The sequence below is a fragment of the Varroa destructor genome, unplaced genomic scaffold, assembly GCF_002443255.2.
Source record: "Varroa destructor unplaced genomic scaffold, Vdes_3.0 BEIS01000002.1, whole genome shotgun sequence".
Classification (NCBI taxonomy): domain Eukaryota; kingdom Metazoa; phylum Arthropoda; class Arachnida; order Mesostigmata; family Varroidae; genus Varroa; species Varroa destructor.
The window spans coordinates 24,573,518-24,601,478 of NW_019211455.1; the positions used below are offsets into that span (position 1 = coordinate 24,573,518).

General features: G+C 40.3%; 2 protein-coding genes across 3 annotated transcripts; one reads left to right on the forward strand and one right to left on the reverse strand.

Moving 5' to 3' along the window:
* Positions 1–45: 45 nt before the first annotated feature.
* LOC111243703 (solute carrier family 23 member 1-like) lies at positions 46–27,937 on the reverse strand. The gene is made up of 17 exons (XM_086978494.1): positions 27,921–27,937; positions 27,615–27,693; positions 21,701–21,799; positions 14,398–14,451; positions 12,565–12,609; positions 12,207–12,338; positions 11,383–11,540; positions 10,069–10,219; positions 9,555–9,736; positions 8,917–9,034; positions 7,962–8,036; positions 5,382–5,523; positions 4,889–5,111; positions 4,235–4,331; positions 3,404–3,611; positions 2,651–2,746; positions 46–2,451 (listed from the first exon to the last, which is right to left on the reverse strand). The coding sequence occupies exons 3-17, from the start codon at positions 21,725–21,727 to the stop codon at positions 2,180–2,182; spliced, it is 1,980 nt and encodes a 659-aa protein (XP_086834620.1). The 5' UTR covers positions 21,728–21,799; positions 27,615–27,693; positions 27,921–27,937; the 3' UTR covers positions 46–2,179.
* Positions 17,399–19,420, forward strand: LOC111243704 (D-3-phosphoglycerate dehydrogenase). Of its 2 annotated transcripts, none has more exons than XM_022789666.2 (2): positions 17,399–17,776; positions 18,467–19,420. In XM_022789666.2, the coding sequence occupies exons 1-2, from the start codon at positions 17,573–17,575 to the stop codon at positions 19,220–19,222; spliced, it is 960 nt and encodes a 319-aa protein (XP_022645401.1). In that variant the 5' UTR covers positions 17,399–17,572; the 3' UTR covers positions 19,223–19,420. The 2 variants fall into 2 exon arrangements, with proteins under 2 accessions (XP_022645401.1, XP_022645404.1); XM_022789669.2 differs by having other exon boundaries at positions 17,401–17,776; positions 18,470–19,420.
* Positions 27,938–27,961: the final 24 nt, after the last annotated feature.

Below are 27,961 nucleotides of genomic sequence, written 5' to 3' on the forward strand. Positions count from 1 at the left end.
ATCGGAGCCTATCTAGCCAAATAGTCACAAACATAACACATTAGCTCAGAGACGAACACATTTGACCAACATTGTAACTATGCTTTATATATATATACACACATTGCGTCTGCTCGTGAGAGTTAGTTCTTAAAGCCAAGATCAGCCAAAGTAGCGCTGGTGTCTAAATAGCGCCAATGGCAAATTGAATTATAGGTTACGTCTCGACTTCTCGCTGCCTCCACTGTAGGCTTGTAGCAGTACATCAATATTAAATACCGTAAATCACTTGCCCGATATCTCCCACATGCTCCAATCTGTCGTCCGTTCAGTTCATGAACGAGATATCTGTGGTCTGTGATATTTGCTTGTTGCGGTTTTCATTTTCAAACTCAAATGTACATTGCGATCGGTTCCTTTTACAGCGGGTAATTCTCAGTGATCTTATTGCTGGCCTGGGTATATTGATGAAGTGGCCCGGCCAAGTAAGTACATCACTATTCTGTTTTGAGCAGGCGACCCAAATTTAGTCGCCAGCTCAAAATAGGTCGTAGCGTAAATGTCAAAGACAATATGAACTTGGATGATTTTGCTATAAATAGTTACGCGGGTTCGGTAACTAGGCCGTCGAGACTAGATGCAGCCACCGTAGACCTTTGTTTGTCTTCTGTTCCTCAGCTTGGTGGAAACTTTGATTTTCCCGTTTTTGTACTGTCGTTTACATTGCCTGCCTACTAACCAACCTTCTGAACTTTTGTCACAATTTTTTTTGCGTAAAGGTGCCCATTTTGACCTAGAATGCTGTTCAAATTTTTCCCACTTTGTTTGTCATACTCATTGTCTCGCAGGTCTATTTTTCGCGTCCACAAAAATGTAAAAATAGAAGATCATGCGTCAGATTCGCTAACACTAAGGTTATGTTTACCAACTTATTATCTAGTTCAATGTTTTCCTTCGTCACATTTCACTGGTCACACAAATGCCTTTCGAAGAAAGTCAAAAGTCTCTTTGAAAACTATTTTGTCATAACAAGTAAAATCATAGCACGCTATTGTGGTATTCAGCTCGCTAGGTCTTGCCACTACGATATTTTTTATATATTTCGAATAAGTGTGTGTATATATATACAAAGAAAACCGAAATTCACTTAAAAATTGCACTAAATGCAACATCGATAGGTTAATTAGGAGGAATTAGTAGTAGAACATATTCCTACTTTGCAAGAAATTTATTATAATCGTACTAAACGTTGGCCTGACATACTGCAGTAACGATTATCTATTGCCACTGGGTCACTACATGTGAGCGAATGGAAGTCGTTGTGTGATCAAGCAGAAAAAACCTTTGAGACTTTGTTAGTAATACGTAACATATGGAAAACATGCAACGTCTATACAGACCCTGGGGAGCCCAAAGCATGTGTACACATGTTAGTGACGCAGTAAAATCAATCAGTGGATCAGACAATTTGAGCATGTCTGTGAACTTTTCGGCGCAGTTTCACTGAAGTTATCTAGCAGGAACTGCACATGCTAAAGTCCATTGTGTTTACTCCATTATAATTACAATTTAATATTGGCTGAGCAATATTCAGATTAAGTTCGCTTGCCCTATTGTCGATTTTTAACTCCGTATCTTGTTTTAAATGAATATTATGCGAGGTTTATTAAAATTGAAACGTAATTATTTATCTACGATAGTTTAATACATCACTGTGAGCCTTATGGTTTATATAGTCACTTGTAGCTTTTCGTGGTTAGTTCCTCGCACGCACGCGGAGCGTATAAAACCGTATTTGTCGTATTTCAAGCATCTACACTAGTCGATATTTTCAACGAAGTGTATGATCCAACTTCGGCAACCGTTGAGGCTCAAGTTTTTCCAGGGTTTAGTTTTTTTTTGGGCAGCTTCCACTATCACGACCATTGCTAACACCTTCAACCCCTTGTTGCACTGTCTAGTCAATCGAAGTAGCCATTTAGTTGTTTTAATACGTGCGAATTCACGAAATTTCAGATTCAAAATATACAATGCGCTGATGCGTGATGTTTTTTACATTTAGATACCGAATATCTGTTGAAAAAAATATCTAGTTTCAGGTTTATCAATTATCTATAGATAGGTGGGATTTGATAGATAAGAGTCGCCTGTTTTTCGTCTCGAGAATCTACTGGGCCGATGCTTTTTTCCCTGACTGGCGTTAAAGCTTTGTATCATGATTGTAACCATTGTACTCATTGACTTTATGAACATGCTGAGGAACAGCTGACTCCGTGGCCGCTACTATGGCTGTTTGCGACTTCCTGTTATAGCCAGGCATGAACGGCAATTGCTTGGTCCAAGCAGGGAGCCGAGAAACAAATGGTGGGTCGTAGGTTGAAATCGAACATTTCTTATCGTTTCGCGTTGATTCATCGTCGCCATCTTCGCCATAAGTAGCCCACGCGCTAAGGCCACGTTCTGCGGATGTTCCTAAATAGCAGAAAATACATCGAAATAGTGAGCTCTTCTAGATGAAGTATAAGCCTGGCAACCAACAACTATTAGTTCGCGACAACGAAAAGATCTGTAGGACATCAGTCTAGATAAAATGCTTATATACTTTATATAAATATAAAGTACATAAGCATGCTTCAATGACTTATCCGCAACGCATATACAATTTTGTTACCAGGAATAGTGTTGTCTAGTACGATTCCGACAAATCCTCCAACAAACATTGATGTGCTGAGAAGAACACGAACCAACTGGGTTAAAACTTCGTTCCCTGAAAAACACATAATCCCTATCCAGTTATACGAAATAGACTAGTGTAACTCAATTGCACCAGGTGTGCATATTCGAAAAACTAGCAAACGTCCGCTAATCATTTAGCTCTTTACACGCACATATCACTATCCTTCATCTTGTACCCTGTGGGACTGTGTTTCGACAACACCTCAATAACGAATCGTAACTCAAAACCACACCTACCAAATAGGCTGTTACCCGCTAATCTAGCGAATTTTGAAATTAAGCAACCGTTAAACTATCTAGATTGTCGGTTTTTTAGTACGTGTTATATATATATATACTTTTGCTTTTTTTTCACTCTCTCTCTCTCTCTCGACGCTTTTGTCAGCAGGGAAGTTTCGCGCATCAGACAAAATGTCTCTGTACTGTTTTCGACTACAAGCGTCCTGCGTACAAGTAGACGCAAGCGGTTTTTCCCAAGTTAGCCAATTTACGCTCACTAACTAATTCTAAAGACGACCCTAACTGGAGCAAAATTACGTTCTTCGCAAACAGTGCAGAGTGGAATATAAACGTCATTGTTCCAATCTAGCAATTTCATTATATAATTATGTAATGTAAAATAAGTTTTGTAATTTAACGAATATAATTAATCGTTGAAATTGGCGCTAATGCTGATTTCTACGTTTACCAAGATCAATGGATTTTGGATGATCCGCTACCCAGCTTGGGATACACAGTCCGAGAAAGAGTGACGCTCCTAAAATGAAAAGGTTTCGCGACGAGTTGAGATCGACAAACTGAAGATTGGATAGGCCGACCGAGGATACGACCGAAAACATCACGATAAATACGCCACCAACGATTGGCTCAGGAATGGATACGAATAAACCGCCAACCTAAATACGCCCAAAATAGCAAAAAATGAGAACAGAAGCAAAACAATTCTAGTGACGGTTAACGAGGGCACATAGCGAAATCTAAATGAACAATAGATTTTTGTGTGGTCCTATAAATGTGGTACTCTATGCTAATGACGATTAGCCTATTTCAAAGGAATAGGTGAGACGTTTTACACTTCACTCTATCAAATATGTTTTTGATGGTATTTTTTTCCGTTAGGCGTTGTTTTTCATTGCCTTTCATTCAACATAACAAGAGTTAGGATAGTTCGAATCTATCCTATCGTAAATATGAGTTCTTCTGTGCTTTGTGGACTAAATCCTTTTGCCGAAAGAGATCGATAAATAATTGTTTTTGGCGAAGCTATAAATGCCATAAGCTTAATGCTCGTAGCTAATAACAGCGACGTTTTTTTATGCAATATAAAAATTCGTTCAGTCAAAGTTCTGCGCTGTCACTTCGGCGCAAAATGCACATCAACAAAGAATGGCCGTACTGGCGAATCTGTGTACACGCGGTTAGTGCTAAATGAAGACGAACGTCTGCTGTGTATGAACTTCGAGTTCCATCATATACACTCTCCGGGACTTTAGTAATCAGTGGCAACTTGCGTACAGACCTTTCCAAGGCAACCGAAGACCACCATTAGGGCTGCGCCCATCTGGATAACGCGACGAGAGGCCACCCTAGTAATGCCGATAGCACCGATATTCTCACTAAAAACATATGAACAAGCCTGAATCTAGAATATAGATACATGTACTCAGCATTTGTTTATGCCCGCTGAATCGCGATTGATGACACATGCATAGATTTACATATGAGTAAAAAAAGTGGCCAAGCTGAATGAAAGATGATATGGAGAACAGGAGTTCAGAGCTTGCTTAACCATAGCTGAATAGAAGTAGAACTGCATCGGTACTTGTTCTTGAAGGAGATGAAATCTCAGATCTATGGTATTTGCCTCTGACTGCTTACAAATGATTTACCATCTAGCCTTTTGTATTTGTCAGCGGCGAACTGTCATTATGTGATTGCTTTGTCGGAAAACAAAAAAAGATAATGCCTTTTTCTTTGAGTTTTGTAGGAAATCAATATGTAGAGCTTCGTACAGACGTAACGTTTGTACGGATCGAAAATTCTGTTTTGGGCCAACAGGGCTAAGTAAGAGGAATGTGAATCCGACACAAAAAAAAATCATAACCCATTATATTGTGTTGTTATGTAACATTCTAATTAATTTGCAACTTATAATGGTATGCAAATAACTAACCTGTATGATGTAAGCCCACATCCAGAGCCAAATATAGCTGATATGATTGAACCCAGTCCCTCGATGGCAATGCCCCGATTCACAGCGTCCACTGGCGGTACACGAACCGCGGCTAACCTGGCGCAGGCATAGTAATCGCCCACTGATTCAATCACTGAGATGATTACGCCAGCAAAAACTCCAACGACTCCTCCTAAACTAAACGTTGGCGCGCCCCATTGAACTGGGTGATGAACGAAATGTCTGATGAGTGAATGTACAGGTGTTCGATTGGTAAACAGTCGTACATCCGTCGTACGGCAATATAAGCGATACCCAATGATTCTATCCACAAAATTAAAGGAGATGGGTAGGAGAATAATTTGGTCCGTTTTCTTCATACAGCTTAGCTTAAACTAAAAGAACGGAAGGTGCTTTATGCGTATTTTTCCATAGTGAACCCTTTGAATTCGGATGAAACGAAGCTACCATCGTGTCCCACAGAGATACCTACAGGGGTACGGTACGCGAACCCAAGGCGAATCGTCGAGCAAACCGTTCTTAAGATCTGTCCGAAGTGGGTTTCGTAAGTCTGTAGCGTTCGAAACTGTTAACAGGAAACAAATGAACCACATTGTTGTAATGGTCAGTACTACCTGCGGTTAAATAGTACAAATGACAAATGTAAAAGAATACATTAGATGGTTATCTTTTCAGTGTTACCCTCATCGTGCCCTTGTTTCCACAAGCTACACTGCATGCAGGTTCGATATATTCGATATTAATAATAACTAAATATAATATATGTCAAAAGGCATAACGAGCAAAACGGAAAGAAAAACTTCGCAGAAACATAGTCGTTTTCTCCCTTAGGCTTGATTGTGATCACAATAATGCCGCAGACGCGGGGAATAATGTGATGAATACAACCAAATAGATCAAATTTTCTTCATTTACTTTTGCTTGTCAAGAACTTCACGTGTATTTGCAGATCGGCAACATGGCATTCTGCTATCATAGAAAATATATAGAATCGCTTAAAACCATTTAAAGCACTTGTGACGTATAAGTTATATAGGTCTTGTTGTGTTCATAAAACTAATTTAAGCTATTTGCTACATATGTTAAAGACGGTACCCGGGGCCGACGAGCCATATGACGTCCATCACAATTTTATCCGCGCTGAGAGCATCTACATGTATTGTTAGGCTAATAGAAACTCGGTTCTTTTCAGTGTTTCAAACGGAACCCAAATGGTAACATGTCTGTTTAGTCGATTTGTCCCTTTTCATTCGTTTTTTCCCATCATACCCAAAGTAATGAAATTCCTATCGATTTTGCCAACAGCGATCGAAGCCGGCTTCAGGCCGAACGAGGTCAAAGCGTTCGCCAAAAACAAGCGATGAGGCGATTTAATCGCCCATATGGCTAAAAAACCTTCTGCATCCTTCGATGACGTACGGTATCGGCCGTTGACGGTAAAAAATAGTTCTAGATGGGGAACCGGTTTATAGATAGGCAAGAGGCAACTTAGCAGAACGTCAGTGGGCGCTGTTCTATCTCATCTTCTCGACGCTTAATCGCATCTGTCCTGGTCAAGCTTACAGTCCGTCCTAAATTTGGAAAACGGGCTGGAGGTTGCTATAGGCAAAACTTGCATATTACTAAATCGCTTGCATATAACTTCGACTGACTTTTTCGACCTTCTTATGCGATCAGGAAGGCCCTTCAGCAAGATGAGATATAAGAGCAGGATTAGGCTGTCCCTTTAAGCCAAGCAATTATTTGTGTAAAAGGCGAGAGTTCGGCCACTTTACCGTCGATAATTATTCCATTTTCTTGTAAAATTCAGAGCGACTTAGGCATATTCATAGAGGCACGCTCATTTTAGACAGCGTGAGCATGATCTCCTGAGGCGCCGAGCAGAAAGCTACCTTAAATTCGACAAATATCGCTTTCTAACGGACTGCGGACGTGGCCAGTACTTTTTTTCGGCGGTATGGGTCCTTACCGGTAGAGCGTTTTTGCGTACTGGGTAGCTGGGAGGAGGCGTCCACGCTCTCTGGGTAGCTGTCCAATCTTTTCATAAGAAAGTCGAAGCACAGCTTATAACAAACGCTTTCCGTCGCTATTCCCGGCTGTTGTGGCGGCGCGAAAGACGCGGGGCGACCCGCTTTTTAGAAACTACTAATTTAGGTTTTAAGGGTTACTAATACGGTAGCATATTCCCTTTGGGATGGAAGCGTACTCGTATGTAAACATTTATTAAATAATACTGTCTGACAGGGTGCCAAAACAACGGTTCATTTGAGGTGTTCGTTGCAGACTCTATCTAGCGCCATTCTTGTCGCGTAAGCCTTTAAAATTCTGCGTTAGTTCACTGGGAAGCCTTGTCAAAAAAAAAGTGAAGTCTTGTTAAAAAATATCACGAAAAAAGGCACAGAGCGTGGCATCGTTCCCTTGACGCAAACATCTCCGAAAAGTGACTCACGTAGGCCGAAAAACTAATCGGGCAGATCACTAAACGTTAGGCCATTGTTCAGTCGACGTTCTGCATTGGTGATCAAACGGGGGTCACACCGTCCAAATCACTGTTGTGACTCATACGTTTTTCGGCAGGTTATCTTACAAACAAGACTACGGGGTAAAAATAAAGTTTTACCTCGACCATAGACCTGGAAGTCATCTGGGTTCTCTGTGCAATATTGCAAGCATTGTTGAATTATGGCCTGTACTTCCCGGAAAGCGGAAAAGCTGTACTGTAGACTGGAAAGTTTCAACCAGATGCGACGCATAAGTTTCGATATTCACCACATCAGGTATGGGGAAACTTTCGCGAGTACGTTCAAGAACGTGCATTCATTTAGGTGTCACGGCGCAGCTTGCGTTTGACAATCCGCACAGGTACAACTTAGGCAGTCAGGTCTATCGTCATCGCTGCGTGACCACAAATGCTTGCGCCCTCTGACAATGAATGATTTCGATTTTGAAACTTTACCTTATTTCTGGGTACGTTCGTCACAAAATGTATCTATAACTGAATTCCCTGCATATCCTAAGAAAATTAATGTCGAGGTTCGGGTCGATCACCCACCAAGCATAATCCTCGAGCACGTCGTGGCAGGTCGTCATGCGGCTCGAGTTCAGCTGATCCAAACGGGAGTTGAAACTGCCAATAATAACATAGAAGAAACAAAATGAGAGGATTACGCTTTTAGTCCACTGAGGAATCTTTCCACTAATGTGTGCGTTGATTCAGAATTAGTCGGTCGAAAATAGGCTGATGCCAGACTTAGCCATTGGCCACGTAAGGCAATGACGTTATTTTCCGTTTAGTACGGCGCGCGGTCGCGTAATTTAAGGTCGTAAAAAACGGAGATCTCTCCGCCCGGGCAGCCTGGTTTATTGTTCTTTAGTGCAGGGTAGTGTACAAGTTAAAAACATAGCCAGTTAAAATGACTAACTGTCCAAGCCTCTATTAATACGAGGATGTCTATACTATCCAGGGTTTACGAGGAAAAGAGCGCTAGACTTGCAGCCGTTTCACAATTTCGCTACGTAATTTTTAGCCTCTCTCTAAGGTCCAACTTCGCTTTAAGCTCTAGGATCGTCTTCGCGAGCGACTGCGATGAATTAAGGTATTACGTACTGGAGTCAACTCTCGACTTGTTAATACTGCCAGAACCAGCTTGACGACTTCTCGATTGTTGGAGCTGGTGACCCCGCTGACTATAGTCTAATTCCTCAACTTCTTACTGCCTTTCTAATTGAATTTAATTATTCGGCGGTTTTTTAAATGTGATGGCGGTGATGCATTTTTTTTTAGCTAACCCGGTTGCTGGACCGTTCGGCTCTCGGAGTCTCCCGATGTTTCTACAAGACTTTGCTAAAACTCTTAGCGTTTCAGCTATTTCAAAATAAATTGTCATGACCAAGCTGACAAAGGCGAATAAACAGAACAACAGTGCCATGAGAACGTATGCATACTTGCCGGGACATTGTCAGCAATATAAGTTCAAAGTATGTCCTGCACGATGTACGACACTTACAGGAAATATCTTGAATACTTCGTAGCGTTTAAACGCGCCGGTCGTTGTTCGTATGAATGGTATAGGAATAGATACATCACGTAGGTACTGAGACAATAGTACAACCAGTCCAAAGGTCCTGAAACAAAAATACTTTTTATTATGTTGATAATAATTTCCGGTTCTATACCACCGGAGCAGGTCAGCGTGAAACAGGAACGGGGATTGCGGAATCGTCATCTATTCACAGTTTGTGTCACAGGAACGGATTAATACTCTTTGTGAATATATGCATATTATATCCCTCTGTTTACACCATTGAACAAAATTTATGCAAGAACTATCATTTTTAGTTGTACGTGCATCTATTATAAACCATGACATAATGAACATGAGTACTGATAGGTTTATTTAAACTAAACTGATCTACGAGGATCTTCGCACCTCTAGAACGTGAAAAAATCAAACATTTTTTTATTCGTCATTATATAGTTATATTAACTAACTATGTGATACCTAATACGTCATCTTACTTCTACGTACGTATAAGTCTCTCATGAAATTCAAAAATTACGATAAAGGACAAGATGCTAATTAACAAATACTGGCTGTGTTGTAACTATTACACACTGATGTAACAATGCAGGCTTTGTTCTTACGCAAATGATATAGGCCAATTTGTTTCCGCGTGCTTTGCTGCTTCAGGGAAAAGCGAGAGGCCGATCAACGCAATCGTTGGAGTCACAGTCAGAGGAGATATCACCCGCATTAGAAGGCCGGCCAACCCCAGCGCCCCTACAACGACCTCTATAAGGGATGCACCGATTATCGCTCCTTGTATCTATGGGTACAAAATATACGGTACTGTACACTGCAATATCATACTGTAGATGTATAAATAACATAAATAGTTGTTTTCCTTTATACATAGCTTTGTAGTTAGGTTCGATTATATATCAAAAACGCTTTACGCTCGGTACTGCCGTTGGGCGTTTCAGAAAAATATGTCAGAGGCTTTTATTTCTGCTGGCTGGACTTGGTTTATCCAGATTTTAAATGTATTTGTTTCCAGATTTACACAAGCAATACTGTGAACTACGCAAATTACTAAGATACACTGGAACCCACATTAAATAACAAATAGCCAGTGGCTCTCTATATCGAAAAGCTCACCTCTCGCATTCGGGGCATCCATAAGTCGTCCACTTCTTCGTGTGTACGATTGACCAGTTCTTCTGGGGATGGACATTCCCATTTCGGAAGTGACAGTATTGCGATAATTGGCACGAGAAAAGAAAAAGTAGATCCTTGGACAATTGGTAGCCTGCAAAATTTCGCACACACAGTCGAGGTCTACTTGACGCAGGGTTAAGTAAAATCGTTAGACGTATACCTAAAAGTGCATGTGTGTTTTTATTGGCGCACGAATGCGTATTTTCACTCCTATGACTGTTAGAAGCAGCGTACAACTGTTAGTATCATCAGGAGTATCGCCGTACTACAGCCCCCGGCAAAATTTGAAAAAAAAGTAGATTACAATATTGACAAAAACACGTGTCACTTGGATTGTGGTGAGCATCAGTTCCAAAAAAAAAAAGTGCTGAAGCCTGCAAGTCACATATTCGGTAAGTGCATCGCGTGTTGTTCCAGATATATATTTATAGTCTGGACTATTTATCACTTTAGCGTTATCAAATTTAAGGTTAGGGTGAGGCGTTTTCTCTTCATAAATTCTAATGCATTGGAATTATGAAAATGCCCCCTGCAGTGAGTATTGCTTAGAATGTCCTTCGACGAAAAGTGGGGTATCTACTATCAGGTACACAGGTCGATTTTTCGTAGACGGGCGGAGCCCCAAAAGCTTTTTCCGGTCAGCCAGTTCAGTCCTTTCTAAAGATAGCAGGCGCGCTGGCGGAAACTTTTCTTAATGAAAATCTCCATGGTTCTTTCGATCCAGGGCTCCAACGCTAGAGCTTTTTAGGCTGTCTCCTTTACCTGTGTTCCAAAAAATTCAGGGCTCGCCAGTGATGTGACGTTAAAGCCCAGGCATTTTTTGACGTACTCGAATCCTTCTCCTTCAGCTGAAGTCTGTCGAAAACAGTTAGCTAACTACTTTACCTAAACCCCGTGGCTTGTCTGTTAACCTCTAAACCAACCTCTAAGACGTATCAATTAAGGGTTTCTACAAATGATGTTTACTGTTGCCATACGTCACGAGGTCGTCTGAATACATGATGACATTCACTGACTTATGCCTATTTTATTTATAAATTGCAAATGGAATTTTATACAGTATATATCTATATGCGAACGGAGTTCTCAGAGTGTAATTTTTAGTTGTTAGTTTAAGAAGCATATATGCAATATTAATATCGATAAATGTAAATGTGTCATTAAGTACCGATGAAACCTGTTTTTGTTCATGAACGGTATCGATTAGATCTGTAGTGTTTACAGTAACTATATATGCTGTGAACTGTAACCCACCTCACTCCGAAGGTAGCCTGAAGCAACGTTCCAATACCCGATACAAAAAATATCGTAGAAATAAGCGAACCTCTAGCAGGATGGTTTTCTGGGATGCACAGTTTAGGCGCTACGATGAATGGGTATGATAACGTTCCTCCCATCATCGTGAGATAATGCTGTCGCAATCAAGCCAGCATAAACCGCACAAGACCAAAGAAGCATAGTAGAAACAAACAAGTACATAAGGTGAATTTGAAGAAGGTCTGATAGCAGGACGAATCACTTACAAAATAGTCATTCTTTATTAGAGGTAACTACTTTGAAAAACCGTCATTGGAATTGGAAGGCGGAAGAGAGAAAATCATAACGGTAACAATTGATTTTTATCGTAGGATTAGACTCAACAACCCAGCGCTCTATTTTTCTGTTAAAGTAGCGTTTGTAGATACTATGAGGAGGATGTCCTTTTGCCAGTGAAGAATGCACAAAAATTACCAAATACTTGCACCGTTTTTTTAACCATCAAACACAAAGACCAATAAATGTATCGACCTTTTCATACATCGAAAACATTATATATAGATATATTAGTTTATGAACGCAATAAGCGTGAGAGAAATCATTAATACCGCTCTCTCATATAGCATAAAATGAATTAGAATGAAAAGACAGATCTAAGTATTAGTCCTTCTGTCTGTTCAGAATCAGCTAATTACCCTTAAACGTATGAAAATCTTTAATTCCCGGGTTGTAAACATCTTTAGCTAACAGCCTCTCGAAAAGTAAGTCCCAAAAAACACTAAGTTCTCAATTGTTTGGTGGTACACGGGGTAGCTGCATACCTGAAACCCGAGAGCTATGCAGAGGTACCATGGTGGTACATCATCGACCGTGTAAACTATATCAGCTTTGTGATTCGATCCGTCCGATTTCATGGGCTGGAGGTTGCATTTCGATAGTGCGTCCAGATGAACCTAATTAGCCAGAATACAGAGATGTCGGATAAAAAGGAAAAACTTGGGCGCCTTAAAAAGCAACAAGATAAAGCTAGATGTTAACATTATAAACGTAAAATCAGTGAGTAGTACTACTAATATAGTCTGTACTACTCAGCTAAGTCGCATCCAATGGGAGGCTTAGATTAATGCAAAACCCAGTATGAGCTGAGCCCTCTTGTTTGCATGCGTATTTTACAAGTACCTCTGTCAATTCCGCTTCATTGATGACCTGCGCGGACCCGGTTAACTGAAATGAACACAGACCAATTCGTCTGAAAGCAATTTGTATCGTAGAATATCTGCCCACTCTACAGAGGGCAGAGACAGAGTGTAAGGAACATGCATCATTCTTATTATATACGAAGTTAAAGGTCATTTAATGACAGTTTAATGTGGACATTGGCAGATTTGAAGTGGTTCGTTTGACGATGGGCTTGATTTTTCACAGTCGTGAGATTAATCAATGATTAACGCTTCGAGTGGCCCAGTTATCGATGTGGCAACGTCATCTATTTATCCATATACCGGTGGCGAGGAACAGACAGGGAACAATTAATGTTATAGGGCTCAATTTCCCCAAAAACAAATAAAGGGACAACCGCATCTAGATACGAAGCGTTTTATTGTTCGTCTGTAATTTAAGTGCCATAGAACTAGATGATTTGTTTAGTTATTGGCGTGCATGTCGATGGGCCTCGGTTTTACGCACTGGCAGCTGAGTTCGACGCAGTGATCTAACACAATAAATTATTTGCCTAGGTAAACCTAGCAAATAAACACTTGATTTTATAATACTCGTCCACATTAAATAGGTAATGCCGCAGGTTCAGGAGCGGGTCGGCCATGGCAGTTCGGGTCAGCGAGCTGATGGGTGAGACTGGGTCACATTCGGTGGCCATTCGTTCGACACGGGTCAATTTGAAAGGTACACCTCGACCTGGTCTTTTTCGATATCGCGGCTAGCAAAACAAATACGAAACTGCTGCGCAAATGTATTGCGTGTACTCAGGAGACATTCCAGGTATAAATCAGAAATCGATTGACTGACGTGTATGTTATCAGGACAAAGCTGAATGAGCTATCAAAATTGAAAAGAAGCCGGAGAGGTACACACGACTTAAACTGACAGCATAAGGTGCCAGCCATCAGTACGAAAAGTGAAGATGTCGCCTAGGACATAGTGGAAGTTACCAATGCCGTGCTTGCTTCGATGGGTAAAGGGTCATCAATATGATGCATTGAAACGTAACATTCATCAGTCTTACGCATATGCCATCCACCTCCCGCGTCTGTGATGCCTGAGCAATTTGTTCTCGATTTGACGGTCGGGGGTCGGACACCAGTTACCCTTAGTCGACAAATAGCCACTTTTTTGGGTAGTTATGGCTGCAAGCAAATACAGCAATCGAATGTGAGAAAGATCTTTGCAAAAAAAATACGGCCTGTCAGGTGGCCTGTGTTGGTACCAACTATAGCTCAAGTCTGGTGGTCTTATATATCGGACAGCAAATGCGAACTCAACATTTGAGACTGTAGTATTTTAACGGTCGATATAGCCATGCTGTTGATACTGTTGCAACGTCGATCGGTGCTATGACAAGTCTAGACGCTGAATCTGGGATGGAAACATTTCATACCCTCGATGGAATAAAAACAAGTAGTTGACGCCTACCGCTAAGATAGAAAATGATGAACATTTACCTATCAGCTGTTTTTCCAATGGTGGTAACAGCCGATCGAGCGTGGCGTATTTTAGCATACGCACGTGCTAGGCCGCAGTACGCACTGGGACCGTGTGCAAGAAACAGGCCTATGACTGATGTTATAAGCATAAATATACCACTATTATTGTTGCTACCATTAGATTCCAGTACCCCTTTGTTACATAGAAGCCTCTATTATCTTCAACGTAGAGAAATATATCCGACGTTCATTCCCAGGTGGGTTTCATGGATGGTTGTTTTGCCTTTGAATGTTTGATATTATAACAATAAAGATTCTCTATATTGAAACATTGCAGTATCTATATACACACATTCTGTTGATAGGCCGATAGGCTGACATTCACATCTGGCGATGAAGGCGACTCCTGAAGTAGAAAGCAAAGAAGGGATAATCATACGTAAATTTGAAATATACAAACGAAAATAAATAGTATATTAAAAATTCCTGATATAATAATAATAGTAGATATAGCACAGAACGACTGCTATGTTAAATATATCTATATAATGATAATAGAAGTTAATGTAAAAAATTGTTTTTTTTTTTTCGCTTATTGTTCGGCTTTGTCGTCTCCCTAGTCGTCTTTTGAACTTTCTGTTAGGATAATAATTTTATACGAATTAATTAAATACACTATTGGGTAATTTAATAAGTTCACACGATAATAGAAGTTATTTGCAGCATTATAAGTGGGTGTTGGTGATTAAATATAGACATCTGAATCAAACGTTGGATCCCCGACGCATTCGACGTAACGGATAACTTACAAATACTCGAAGCCGGCGTAGAGCAATGCCCGTCGATTATCGTAAACGATAAAATATCAAATAGTGCTAATGAAAGCTCGGTGTGTTTACAGCCCGAATCGTCTACAGATCGAACTACTGAGTAACCCTGGCCGAAGGAGCCATTTTGCAAGTTGAACTTTAGTGGTATATTATCACATGGCGTCGCAATTTACCCTAATATGTTACACATTTGTCTTTTCCTAGTTGCAGTCCTTCACCACACAAATACGTTTCTTTGAAGGAAGACAACGTTTGCCGATATTGATCAGTAACGGACAACCTTGTGTGACATAGTTCTGAAGTTCTTAGTCGATTTAGCTCAGTGAACAATTAACAATGAGCAACTTGAAAAACGCGAGTAGAAAACCACAACTTGAAATGATAGCCATTTTAAGCAACGTAGAATCTTGTAGCACTGGTAAAAGGAAGATCAGACTGTCTTCTATTACTTAATGGTAGATACGTAAGGTGTCGTTTTGGTGTACATGCTTTAATTATCTTTGTTATATCTTCAGTGTCTATTGTGGCAGTTTTAAATGTCTTTATTATCTCGCAAATTGCTGTTGCAGTGTTTCGGAAGAGACAGATCGCTAAAATAAGTTACCTGTCCTATAGGCTATTTGGATAGGTTCTTTACTACTACGTTATATTTCTCATCGTCTAAGTGATAAGGTTATCTAAGCGGACGATTAGATAAAGTCAACGTCGCCATATAGGAGATAAGAATCCAGGCATGATAAATTAACGTTGCCTTAAAGAGGATACAGTAGGTGGACAGCCGAAGGACTGAAGTTAGATTTGACAATCGTCCTCGAATTGAATCGCTCGACAGTGCAAAAAAAAGGCAACGAATAAGACATAACTGAGCCTATTAAAGAGTTTCTATTATATCTAAATTTGTACTCCTGTCTATCGAGACATCTACAGCGGGCTGGGATGATTTTGTGTCATAAGCTCGGTAGACAGACGGCGCCATCCAGATAGACGATCTGGCCACTTTTCCAATCACAAATATAAGATAGATCTTAAAGCAGAAATATAATCTCAATGATAGGATACAATCTGTACGATAATATTACAGTCGACAATGATACGATGTTCTAAACGAATTAGGCACAAGCTCGTCAACTTTTCAAGCCGCTAAGGGTTAAATGAATGCAAAGAGCGGGACGTTTGCTGTCAACAGACCTATGTGTTTCTCTACTTGTGCTTGATAAACCTGAGCATGCATTGCGGGTCAAGTAATGCATTGGGACAAATTTGGTATTCCGATACGCAAAGCTTATGGTGGAAATAAATATGAAAATCCATGAGAGCCTTATCATCAAAAAAGCATCTAAGCTGACACATTTTCCACGAGGTCAGCCCTTATCCAACGGTTGTGTATATGTATTTGTTTTCTGGGTATAATTGTATCGTTATAATTGGTAGATAGCATAATGACAATATTGAATTAACACTCGCATATGATAACAATTGTATAACTCAAACAAGTTACAGAAATTACATTGATTTGTGTTTTTTATTTGATCCCGTGTACGCAGTGCCACCACTCAGAACGAACTTTAGTCAAGGGTAGTATTGATACCTTCGGTCTCTGCCGTAAGGGTTACATATCATTCTCGTAATTATTGGCACTCTTCTATTAACAGCAAATTGTCTTCTATTGACTGCATCGTCTGTCTGTGCCTCCGGGTCGCTGATTCAGCGCTGCACTCTCCAGCACTTTTATACGTGAAGCCGCTTCCAGACACACACGCACAGACCGAAACGCACTTATACAAACCTGTCTTGTAATGCGTCTGTCAACGACCCGTCACAAATGGGCGGTAGGCCCATATTGCTGCGAGGAGAAACCAGCTCCATTCAGGTCTCACTGACGCAATAACCGTGGGCGGACAGAGAACAAGTCGATTTTCAAATGTGACCAACCAACGAAAAACGGTAAATCATACGGTCTAACCCAGAGGTCCTTGCAAGAAACAATTTGAGTAAAATACAACGTACGCCTTGTTAACGGTTTGAAGCACTAACATATTGAGGACCTAATCTTGTCACGTATCATTTCCCTGAGCTAGTTAATAGTAGTAGATAATAAATATCGATTAATAACTTTCGATATAAAGGAAAAGAGTGTGATGAGTCATTGCAAAATACGCCAAAATGTGATAATGACCATAGTGATAATGAAAAGAAGCATATTATGGACTTGATACCTGCGTAACTGTGTTTGGCTTCTAGTTATGTGTACTTACGTACTTTATGGTTTATTGATAGAAATTAGGTAAAACTTACATAAAATATTTACACGTCGGATAATATATATATATATATATATATATATATATTCAAAACTCCTTGGTAGTTGTTCTTTTGTAATTGTGTGGAGTGCTAATCAGTCCCTCTTAAGGCCAAATGGCGCGTCAATTCAAACGGTGGTTCACTTCGAGGACGTCTTCTATCTCATTACCATGATTTCTTCCCTCTCCGCTGGCTGGCTGTCTGTTTTGACCGCTGGAATAACGTAGCATAGCCGTATCAACGCCGAAATAGCTACAACGAGATGTGCTCGTCGTTTGCCCATGTTCGACGACCCAGTTGCTAGCTAGCTCGATTAGCAGCGACATCAGCACGAAAGCCCGGTCTTATTTTTCATTGTGTTCGTAGTGAGTTCGAACCTACGCCGCCAACAGCAAAATGGAAATTAATAAGGTTCTCATCAGCGACTCGTGCGATCCCCGATGCGCCGACATACTTCAACAGGCCGGATGCGAAGTAACGGTGAAGACCGACCACACAAAAGAGCAGCTGATTAAGGCTATCAAGGAATACGATGCGCTCATTGTCCGCAGTGCAACGAAGGTTACTTCCGAAGTTATCAATGCCGGTACGAAGCTTAAGGTTGGTAGTCTCGGTTACACATATATCTAAGCTAACTAGTTGTTTCTAAAAGAAAACATTAATATATACTGGATTAAGCGTACCAATTCGAGGCTGGCCCCTCTTGTTAATTGAATTACATATATGTTCACTGCTTTGTTTGCTCCTCCGCTCATATTTTTGCTGCATTCAATGGTGACTGGACGGCTATGATTGATTGACAATATCTTTTACAGCGTGTATAGGGCTCTTTGCCAATGTCGTAATAATACTTATAAACCTATTGATTTACAGAACTTCGCTCTATGGAAGTTAAACTTTGTTGCAATCAGTTGCATTTCCACCATTGCGAACTGTGAAAAAAGCGAATCATCTTCAAACACAGTTTTGCATTACTTACCAAATGAAACAGTACATCTGCGATCATTATTGTAGATCGAACTACTAATAGACTTATAGCCGTTTAAAGATCTTTACACTTAGACGAGCCATAAAACAGTCAAACGCTATTTTGCCATTTAGAATTGAAATTTATGTATCGCTTTCTAACGATTACGTGATCAAATGAGCGTCATAATCCGCGAAGTTAATTACTCGGATAAAAATACTCTAGTAAAGACTTCATACTCTGATTTTATAGCATTAGCAGCAGTAGTGATTTCAAAAGTACCCTTTCAAGTATATATATATATGGCACTGATATTGGCCTAGCAGGTAATCGGTCGTGCCGGAACGGGTGTCGACAACATTGACTGTAACGCTGCGAGTACGCGCGGAATCTTGGTTATCAATGCTCCCGGAGGCAACACGTTGGCGGCTGCCGAAATGACCTGTGCACTCATTCTGTCGCTTTCTCGAGATCTAACTGCAGCATGCGCCTCTCTCAAGGCGGGCCGCTGGGACCGTAAGGCGTTCATGGGTAATGAGCTCAATGGAAAGACGCTAGGAATCGTCGGCCTGGGCCGTATTGGCCGGGAGGTTGCCACCAGAATGCAGGCATTCGGTATGCGCACGATCGGCTATGATCCAGTCATTCCAGCATCTGTTTCGGCCGAGTTCGGTGTCCAGTCGATGAGTTTGGACGAAATGTGGCCGCAGGTTGATTATATCACTGTCCATACACCGCTCATTCCTCAGACGAAGAATCTCATTAACATCATAACACTAAACAAGTGCAAAAGAGGCGTTAAAATCGTCAATTGCGCACGTGGCGGCATTGTCAATGAGGATGATCTGCTTACCGCTCTGGAATCGGGACAAGCGTCCGGGGCTGGTTTTGATGTATTCGAAGATGAACCACCAAAAAATACGGCGTTCATCGCCCACCCGAAGGTGATCTGTACGCCGCATCTGGGCGCTAGCACAAAGGAGGCTCAGTCACGTGTCGCGATTGAAATCTCGCAACAGTTTGTAGCGCTTAAAAAGGGTGAAAATATCTGGGGAGCTGTTAACCAGCCCGCGAAGTAATTCGTTCCCCTTTATGCAGTGGAGACATATGCGGGCAAATGTCTATCCGAGAAGTCGTCAACGCGTGGAGTATCAGCGTGGATAGCTGATGACTAAACTGACTGTTCTACCGATGACTGCCGAATCGTCTACGGGCAAACTTGTGTTTTGTAAATAACATAATTATAAATAAAGCATAATTTTACTCTTAAGTGCCAACACGCTGTACGTAGTACTCCTATCGATTCTGAAGGGCGACATTGGGATCGCGTATCTCTGCGATGGGAAACCTAGATAAATAGCAATCTATTCAAGTAACCAACGTATATTATTATTATTGGCGCATCTGTTCGTCTGCGTAGAGCTGAAAAATAGCAGTGACATCATCGATTTGTGAAGAAATAGTTCCTATAATTATTCGCTGTCTGATCAAGCCAAGTAAGTCCGATGTAGTTATAACTTAGGCGAGAACTAGGGTTAACTTTTTTTTGATTACTTTGGTCGGGCTTACGAACAGAAAACAACATCCGAAGATAACTGGTGCCCTTACAATTCCCATCGAGAAAACGTCACTACGCTCAATTTTTTTTTGTTTAAATGATTTTTACTTGACTTACAAAGAGTACAATTAGAAGATAAAGATCATTTACCAGTTAAAGTTATCGTTGCATATGGGTAGGTTGCAGCTCGCAGCAATTCTTTCGATTTCTACTTTCAACACGCTATTGCTATTGAACATTTAATAGGAATTGATAAAGTATCTAGTAGATGAAATAGAGAAAAAAAAAATTATTCAAGCTAGTTTACCGAACGTATGGCGCTATTGACTGCTAATAATGACACGAACCATAATCAATTTCGTCTGAGCTTCCACTGCCTCTCTTTGCGGAGAATTATAGACAGTGTTTAGTACGAATTCTGTTAATCCTATCTAGCTAAGCGATCTTCCGATACCCGCATCTGTTTCACTGACACTGGACCGCCATTGTAGGACCACCAATCAAATTTAGTTGTCCTAATCATAGCCTACAAAAACATATAGAACAACAAGCACAGCATATGAAAATACTATAGGTCCCCGTCACAAATACCTAGTCATCAATATAACCTGTAGACATTGTTACCGTTGCGGAATTTCTCGAATCTCAGTATGGTCATCGCATTGGTTATTGTTAAGTCATTCCGGCGACTACTTTAGGTCGATCAGTTTGCAATGGAAACTCTGGCGTAGGTAATTGTCTAGATGCGTAACAGAATCTCATCTGTTAATATCGGCATATTTTGACGCCAGTACGACTACCTGCCGTTAGCCAGCCGACGTTGGACCTATGAAAGCTAAGAAATAAATCAATTATTGCAAAATCCGTATACGGCCTATATATGCCGAACAGATCGGTACTTGGTTCTTATGTGTTGAAACATCATGCTTGAAATTAAATGAGTGAGCTGTCAGCATCTCGATCTGATGATTTCCTTCACGGTAAGATTTAGTGGCTACCATTTGTCTTGAAGACTGAACAATTAGGAAATGAAAATAATACGAAGTACCTATTTAAAATGAAGTTTATGTCTTAAAACGAATTGAGTTATAGGTAAAACTGCGCGAAGACAATTGTCGAAAAATGCCTGTTCAGATTCATTTGCTTTTATAATAGTGAGGCATTAGCAAGAATTTATGGCGTTGCCTTCTCGAAAATGTAAGAGATACTTAGACAATAAATATTACGTGTTCGGATCATCATCTGCAAATGTTTCATTAGAATACGTTAGTAAGTGTATAATATAATATATAAATATTTTAAAAATTCTCTCACATATATGATATCAGACTCCAGGGATTAACAGGACAAAAATAGCAATCGCTGCTTCCCTTTGTTAGAGACCGTTTATATATATATATATATTTAATGATTCCACTATATTCGCTAGCCGTCTATAGTCACGATTCAACTGTCATTAATAGATAAAGCGTAAGCTTTTTTTTATCGTTGAGCGAACACCAGGTGGTTGTCACACCCAGTAACAGCCATGAGACGGCGCTTCGTTGGCGGCTGGAGGGCTATCGAGGAAGCCTGTGACGTCAAGGTGCCTTGACCTTTGCCGAAAGTGCTTTTGCTACTGAAGTCTTTTCCTTTGCATAACTGTCACGCGACAATATTCAGTAGGACCAATTAAATGTATGCGAAGAACCAGGCAGTGCTTCACAAACATACGTTTCGTACGTAGTCTCAGTACGTTAAGTGAAATCAATGAAGCTTTGAATGCAGTTCGAACGCTTTGAACTAGCTAAACGAAGTTAGTTTTTAGGTGCTTGAGAATGGCTATTTTTCTTCTGATAGTACTCAATATATAGCTAAATAGTAATAATAACGAATGTTTGGCGTATACATTTGTTGGGTTCCCCTTAGAGCCCCTTGGATAGTACTAGCGAAATGTTTGCTAGTATCGAAAGTTTTATAGTACTAACAATGACAGTTGTTATTATTGCCGCAACTGTACCTGAAGATTTAGCGTGGGGTTGTCCATGGTGCGACACCTTTTAAATGTGCTTAGTAGAAGGATCGTTGTCGCAGTAATAGCGAGTCCGGCTTTCGAGCGCTGTAAGAAAAGAAGAATATTTTTATTTCAAATTCCAAGCAGAAATGCCATGATGGCCAGGCGGCATCAAAAGGAAACCCAGTTGAAAGATGTTAGATTTTTCAACATGTTTTAGGTTTAGCTAATTATCAATACGTTTTTTTTTTCTTCTTTAAATATCATAGTACATTTTACAGTTACTAATAAGCATAATGCATGCAAGCAAGCACCTTCGTCAACAAAATACGAAGCCTCAGATAATACGTTTGTTCTCATAGCTTATCATGTCATTATTTATTTTCGCGGTTTACTACGCGAACAATGAGAACCTTAAAAGAGAGATATCAATGCGGGCAACCAAAAAAAATCGGTAAAGCGATCGTAACTGGCCGAAGGACACGAAGACGGACAAGGTCATCATCGAGGATGGTAGCCATCGAGATGAACGACCTCAACGCGGCAAGTCTTAACTACGAACGGACATATATAAAGAATAGGACATGAAGTATCCTTGGTACTATTCATGCCTGTAAGGTACTCGACAGCATACGCTCACTACGTATAGCAATATCTATACGCTTCTAGCCGACGGAGTGAGATATGCCGTCCTGTAGTCGTAGTTCTAACCGTCGAATCAATTTCTATTGCAAAAATTTCGTCGATCGTATTCTATGTCTCTCTCGGCGCAAACCTAAGGAGTGGCGGTCGTTCGCGCACTTCTGATTAGGTCAGAAACAACAACGGCATTACCTGCTTTGTTGCACGGACAGATAGGATTGTAGCAAAAGAAGACCTGATGCCAGTAGAAACTCACTGAAATAGACCACGAGATGTGCTGGTTTCACTTGTTGCCACTTATTAACCAGACCGGCCGAACTAATGACTGTCGCAGGGGTATAACTATTACTAAATTGTAATCGACCGAAATACCCTCGTTCATTACCACATAATAAGCATTGTACTTAAACTATAAACCCTTTAGAGTTGTACTGCAAATATATGTTTTGAAATTATAAAATTAGATGGAGACCTTGTAAAGTAGAATACAGTCACCGTTACTGTCGAAACGGTAGCTCTATAAGAAGATAGCATGTAGCTTCAAATTATATTTCGCCGCTCCATATTTCGTTTATACCATGTCCGAATGAAGTTTTCAACTTTTATATGATTAGGACTTGCAGTACGTTTCAAGCCCCCTTTGGTATTCGCAAAATCTGTGTCTGTGTAACTACCCATGCTGGGTTATATTTATTTCAACAGGACGGTTTCTTAGCAAATTTCCGGTGGTTGCCTCGGAAAAACCAGACATTTATCAACTGAAACGCAGAACGCCATAGCTCAATTGCGCATGACTTGCTAAGTACGCAGATCTGTAAACGAAAAATTGATGACTCAAGTACCATAGTGAAGATTTATCTTCGCGACAAACAGATAAGGATCCTGGTGAGCGCCATTGAAATTTGTCAAAGCTACGCAGTCGAAGTATTCCTGTCCTGAATTGTAGTAGTTTTCGTTTTAAGTTACGGACGAAAAATTTCGTTAGGAACGCGTTAACTGAGAATGGTTTCGATACGTAACAATGGATGAATCGTAGTCATATTTAGGTATAGTCTGGTGGAGCTAAGCGGGACTCGATTAACAGTGGATGGCGGATGATCTAAGTAGATGCGAAGTTCGACAAAAAGTTCGTCGCTGCGACATCTAGAAAGTTAACATGGAACTAATAGTTTCAACAAACGTTGTTGCTGTACCACATCACACAGTATCAGATTTTGTGTGTCATATTTTACTGAAGGAGGTGCCGGTTAAGAGCTTATGCCTATGCTAATATGTCATCTTGCACAGATGCCCCAAGGTCGTGAGGTGGGGGGTAAACAGCAGATACGGACATCGAAAAAACATGTAATAATTTTCATTTGTAATGATTATAGCAATGCACTTACTGGTCAGGAACATCTTGCCAAACATCTGTACAAGGTCGCTCTATTTAACACATTCATCTGATAATCTCCGATACAGACATATAGGCAGGTATACATATGCTATTACGTTATTTTATACAAAGGTATAAAAAAAAACCTGCTTCGAATTGAACTAAGCATCTTTATAATGGCCTTAAAAGAAATCAATAACAATATTTTACGAGTTCGCTAATTTTGTCAGTAACAAGATGCAGCTTGTTTAGTTTCGAGCCACGGTTTTGTTATGAACTGTTTTTTTTTTTTAATATTATTAGCGTAAATTTATTTACCATGTATGAACTTCAAGTTTACTAGGTTGGCCTTTTGGATATTACAGTTTGTCTTCCCACACCCTCAAAAATCGAACCGTATCCAAAGATTAACTAAAAATAATACATTTACCGCTACGGAATAGGCTGCATAGTGAAGTGGGGTAAAAAAAAGACGATACGACTGCTACAAAACAAATGTACTTTTCTACTGTCTATTTACTTCTCTATGCTATTTGAAGACGTTGTTACTTTTCCTTATGGTGAATGGAACTTTAACTTAAATTCGAGCTCCAAGTGCCAACGTTTTAAATGGAAAGGAAAATGGATCTTCCACGCCACCTTTCCCTTGCCCTCTGTCGAAATCAATCAGCCTAGAATATTTCTGTCATTTACTGCTCGGACTGCTCTGACGGGTTTAATAAATTCAAAATGAAATCGGGCAGTCAAAGAATGCACCTTACACCTGTCAGCTATCAGCGGTCGCTGGGGACTTCGGATAAAGCGCATATCAGAAGTCTGGATTTCCTACAAACGGAACCAAGCCCACGAGGAAATAGGGCTTCTCATTATCATTGAACATCTCTTCCGGTCCTGGGCAAAGCGCAACCTCAGTGATAAATCCGTTTACAAAAATGAACGGGGAAAAAATTGTCTCTCTACGCCGATATGAAGCAAACAGAATGAATGGGTAGTTCATAACTATAATTTGCGTTTGGTAGGCAAGGAAATCTTACGCACGGGGAAATGCTTAAGAAGAAGAAGACCTGTATGAAAGCCAGCCGAGTATGTAGGAGAAGACATTTGATGAGCAAAACAGTCACTATCACAAAAATGTCAGCAAAAATCCTTAATACAGTCATTGTAAAAGCCTAGTTGAACGTTTCTTCGCGCCTAGACCTATTCCGTAGATCTCGACCCGGCGGAATACGATTCGTGTTCGAAATTCGTAATAGTAGCAGGGTTGGATGGGTTCCTCAGCGCTAGATAGCTTTGTTTTTAGTAAGTTAAAAAAAAAGCCGTATGCTACTGAGTAGGACAGTCATTAAAATAGTGTGCAATTTCTGCTATATAGAAGATTATCACAGAACCGAAATCACGCTCGACCATGATGTCTTTTACCGACTAATCCTTCTTGATCATTCCTCTTCTTGAGGTCTCCATGTAAGGGAAATTTTTGTTCGGTCTAATATGTTATGCAAGTTGTATGTAGACCCGTGGCGCACCTTATGTTCTGTCTGTATTCCTTAGCTCTCAGTTTGCACCCCATCTCTCTTGCATTTAGATCACTTCGGAGAGCTCGTTCGAACGAAGTTTTGCCACTCCCAATTCTAGGGCCGTCTCTCAATTAATTATTCGTGTGAACGCCCGAGTTATCCATAAGAGTGAGGCAGATGCTGTTAGCAAAATCACAAATGCTTCACGGAATTGGATACCGCTATCGGCTTCAATACCGGTCGCTGTACGGAACAGGGTATACTTGGCACGAACATACGTGGAGCAGGGATTTTTAATCGGTGACATTCAACTTAACTTCCACAATTTGCCGCCTGGTCTTCGACGATCGGATGAACAAGATTCGACTGATAGTAGTGCTCCTCAAAATGCTTCCCAGACATTTTTCGGAAAGGGGTTCGGTGTAATGGATTTAGTTAATTAAACGCCCGGTAATTGTCCACAGACGCCATATAAGCAATGACGCATTTGAAAGTGTTTACCTACAGCCGTTAATATCATTAAACTATAAATTGTTGTGATCGTGACTCCGCTAAGACCACCGATCTTAACGATGGCTGACACTGATCATTGCGGTTCTCTGTAAATCTACTATGTGAGAAAATTGTTATTAATCCGCTCGAATTATATGTCGTATATAACTTAGACGGCTATCGTATTTATTAGTCAGTGTTAAACACAAGTAGTTCTGTTTGATACAACACAAGTTTCTATAAGCTAAAACGTTGTTCGCCGGTTAAAATGTGGAACCTTGGCTAAAAAATCAATGAAAACAGCCGTGCGGGATGGTTCAAAACGCCCGCAGGTCCGCTCAGAGACCTGCGCGGATACTACTAGCCATCTACTCTTCCGAATTTTATATATTTTCTGCCGTTTGGGATTGTGGGGAAAAGCAACAAGCGCAAAAACCAAAGAAGTCATACAGGAAATGTAAGTTTGCACGTGTCAGAATTAGACAAAACGTTCAACGATGCCCACTTCAATTGTAAACAAAATAATTAACCTTGCTGGTTACTGCAGACAACTTTTTATTCTGAACGACACTTCAGACAATTCCATGTAATCTATAGTTGAAACGCTGCTAATGAAGTTACAATCGTCCACGGTGTTAAACGTAGTCAATCTTCCAAACCCATTTCGAAACTCTGGACAACGTCTTATTCTTTCTGAAGTAAGCAAAATAAATAATGAATTATTATTTTAGAAATTTCCTATTCAAGATTATAACTAGGACAAAATACTAAACCGTCATCTTTGATAAAAAGCTGTAGCTTCATTCGAAACGATAAATTCAAAATGTTGATAGGCCAATAAAGCACCGTGCGCAAACCTGTCTTAGCGTAGTCGACGCCAGAAATATCAATACATGAAATAGATTTTCCAGCTCAATCATACCGTAGCTCTACGAGGTAGAATCGGCTTGATTGCTTGCTGTTACCTACGGCGTGATTACGTCAACTAAAAGTCCACTCGAAAAAAATACCTCCTGTATATTGGACTGCATGGCAGGAACGTTGCTTCCTGCAACGACTGGTTCGGGTGTTGGCGTCAGCTGTCTCCAATCAATAGATTTGAATATTCTGTTTGAAGGTGACAGTGAAGATCATTTGTTTTACTAATAGCATTAAATTGTAGTCATTTGCAAAAAGAGAAAGAAACCGAAAGGTACAATTAGCTGCTTCCTGAAAATATGTTGACAGCAGTGCCTTAGTGGATTATGAAAATGCTACCCTTTCTTTGTTTTCCCAATAGCAATTGTTGTTATAGAGATAAAAATGCCTGTAGCTGACTGCTTTCTGAGTCTACATCCCATTGAAAGACAGCTTCTCATCCTTGAGGTCCACAACGAGGGTCTATACGAGAGGCTTCACAACGGCCAAGCTTTGATTAAACAACGGAGACTGCCATTACGGGTACGGCGAGCTATAAACGTTTTTATCAACTCGATCATTTTTTTAACATGCCCCGATATTTAGATGAAAATAACAAATCATGATATGCATGTTCCAGCTATCTTAGGGGAAGTGATAACCACTTCGATATTATGTAAATAAGCTATGGCAATATAAATCATAAATATCCGTCCTAACTCCAGAAACCATCTTTGATCTCCCTAAACCGACCTATATTAGCCCAAATTGCAGGTCCCCATTCAGTAACCGTATATATGCAAATATGTATAGCTACATAGGGCTGTTGCTTCTTGGCAAGCCTTGAAATATCCAGTTTTTCCTAACAACTTCATCATTATTTGTTTCAGAAATTTCTACTGGGGTTCAGCTTGAACCGTTTCACGTAACTATTATCGCAAGTCCGCTGTACAAGCATGAAGCGCGAAGTATGTATTAAAGACAAAAGGCAAGAGATTACCTGATCAACTAGAGAATGACAGTAAATTTCACTTGTTCTTCTTATGCCTTGCTGACGCACGCTCGACTCATTGCAGTTCCTGAAACTTTGAAGTTCCGCTCTGATACCCAGCTATTTTCCGGCCTGATGCGTTAAATTGATTCAGACTCATCCTACTCGTCTAGTTTACATATAGCGTTAAAATATATTACTTTCGAGCATTTGGAATTGACTTTCTTAAGGTACTTTCAAAGCATACGATAGCCCGCTAAAAGTCAGCGTCACAGCCCAGCATTATGCGCATACAGTAAATACACTATCACCTACCCCAAAAAGCGTTCGAAGGTTTATGCAAAACTTTGTACCTA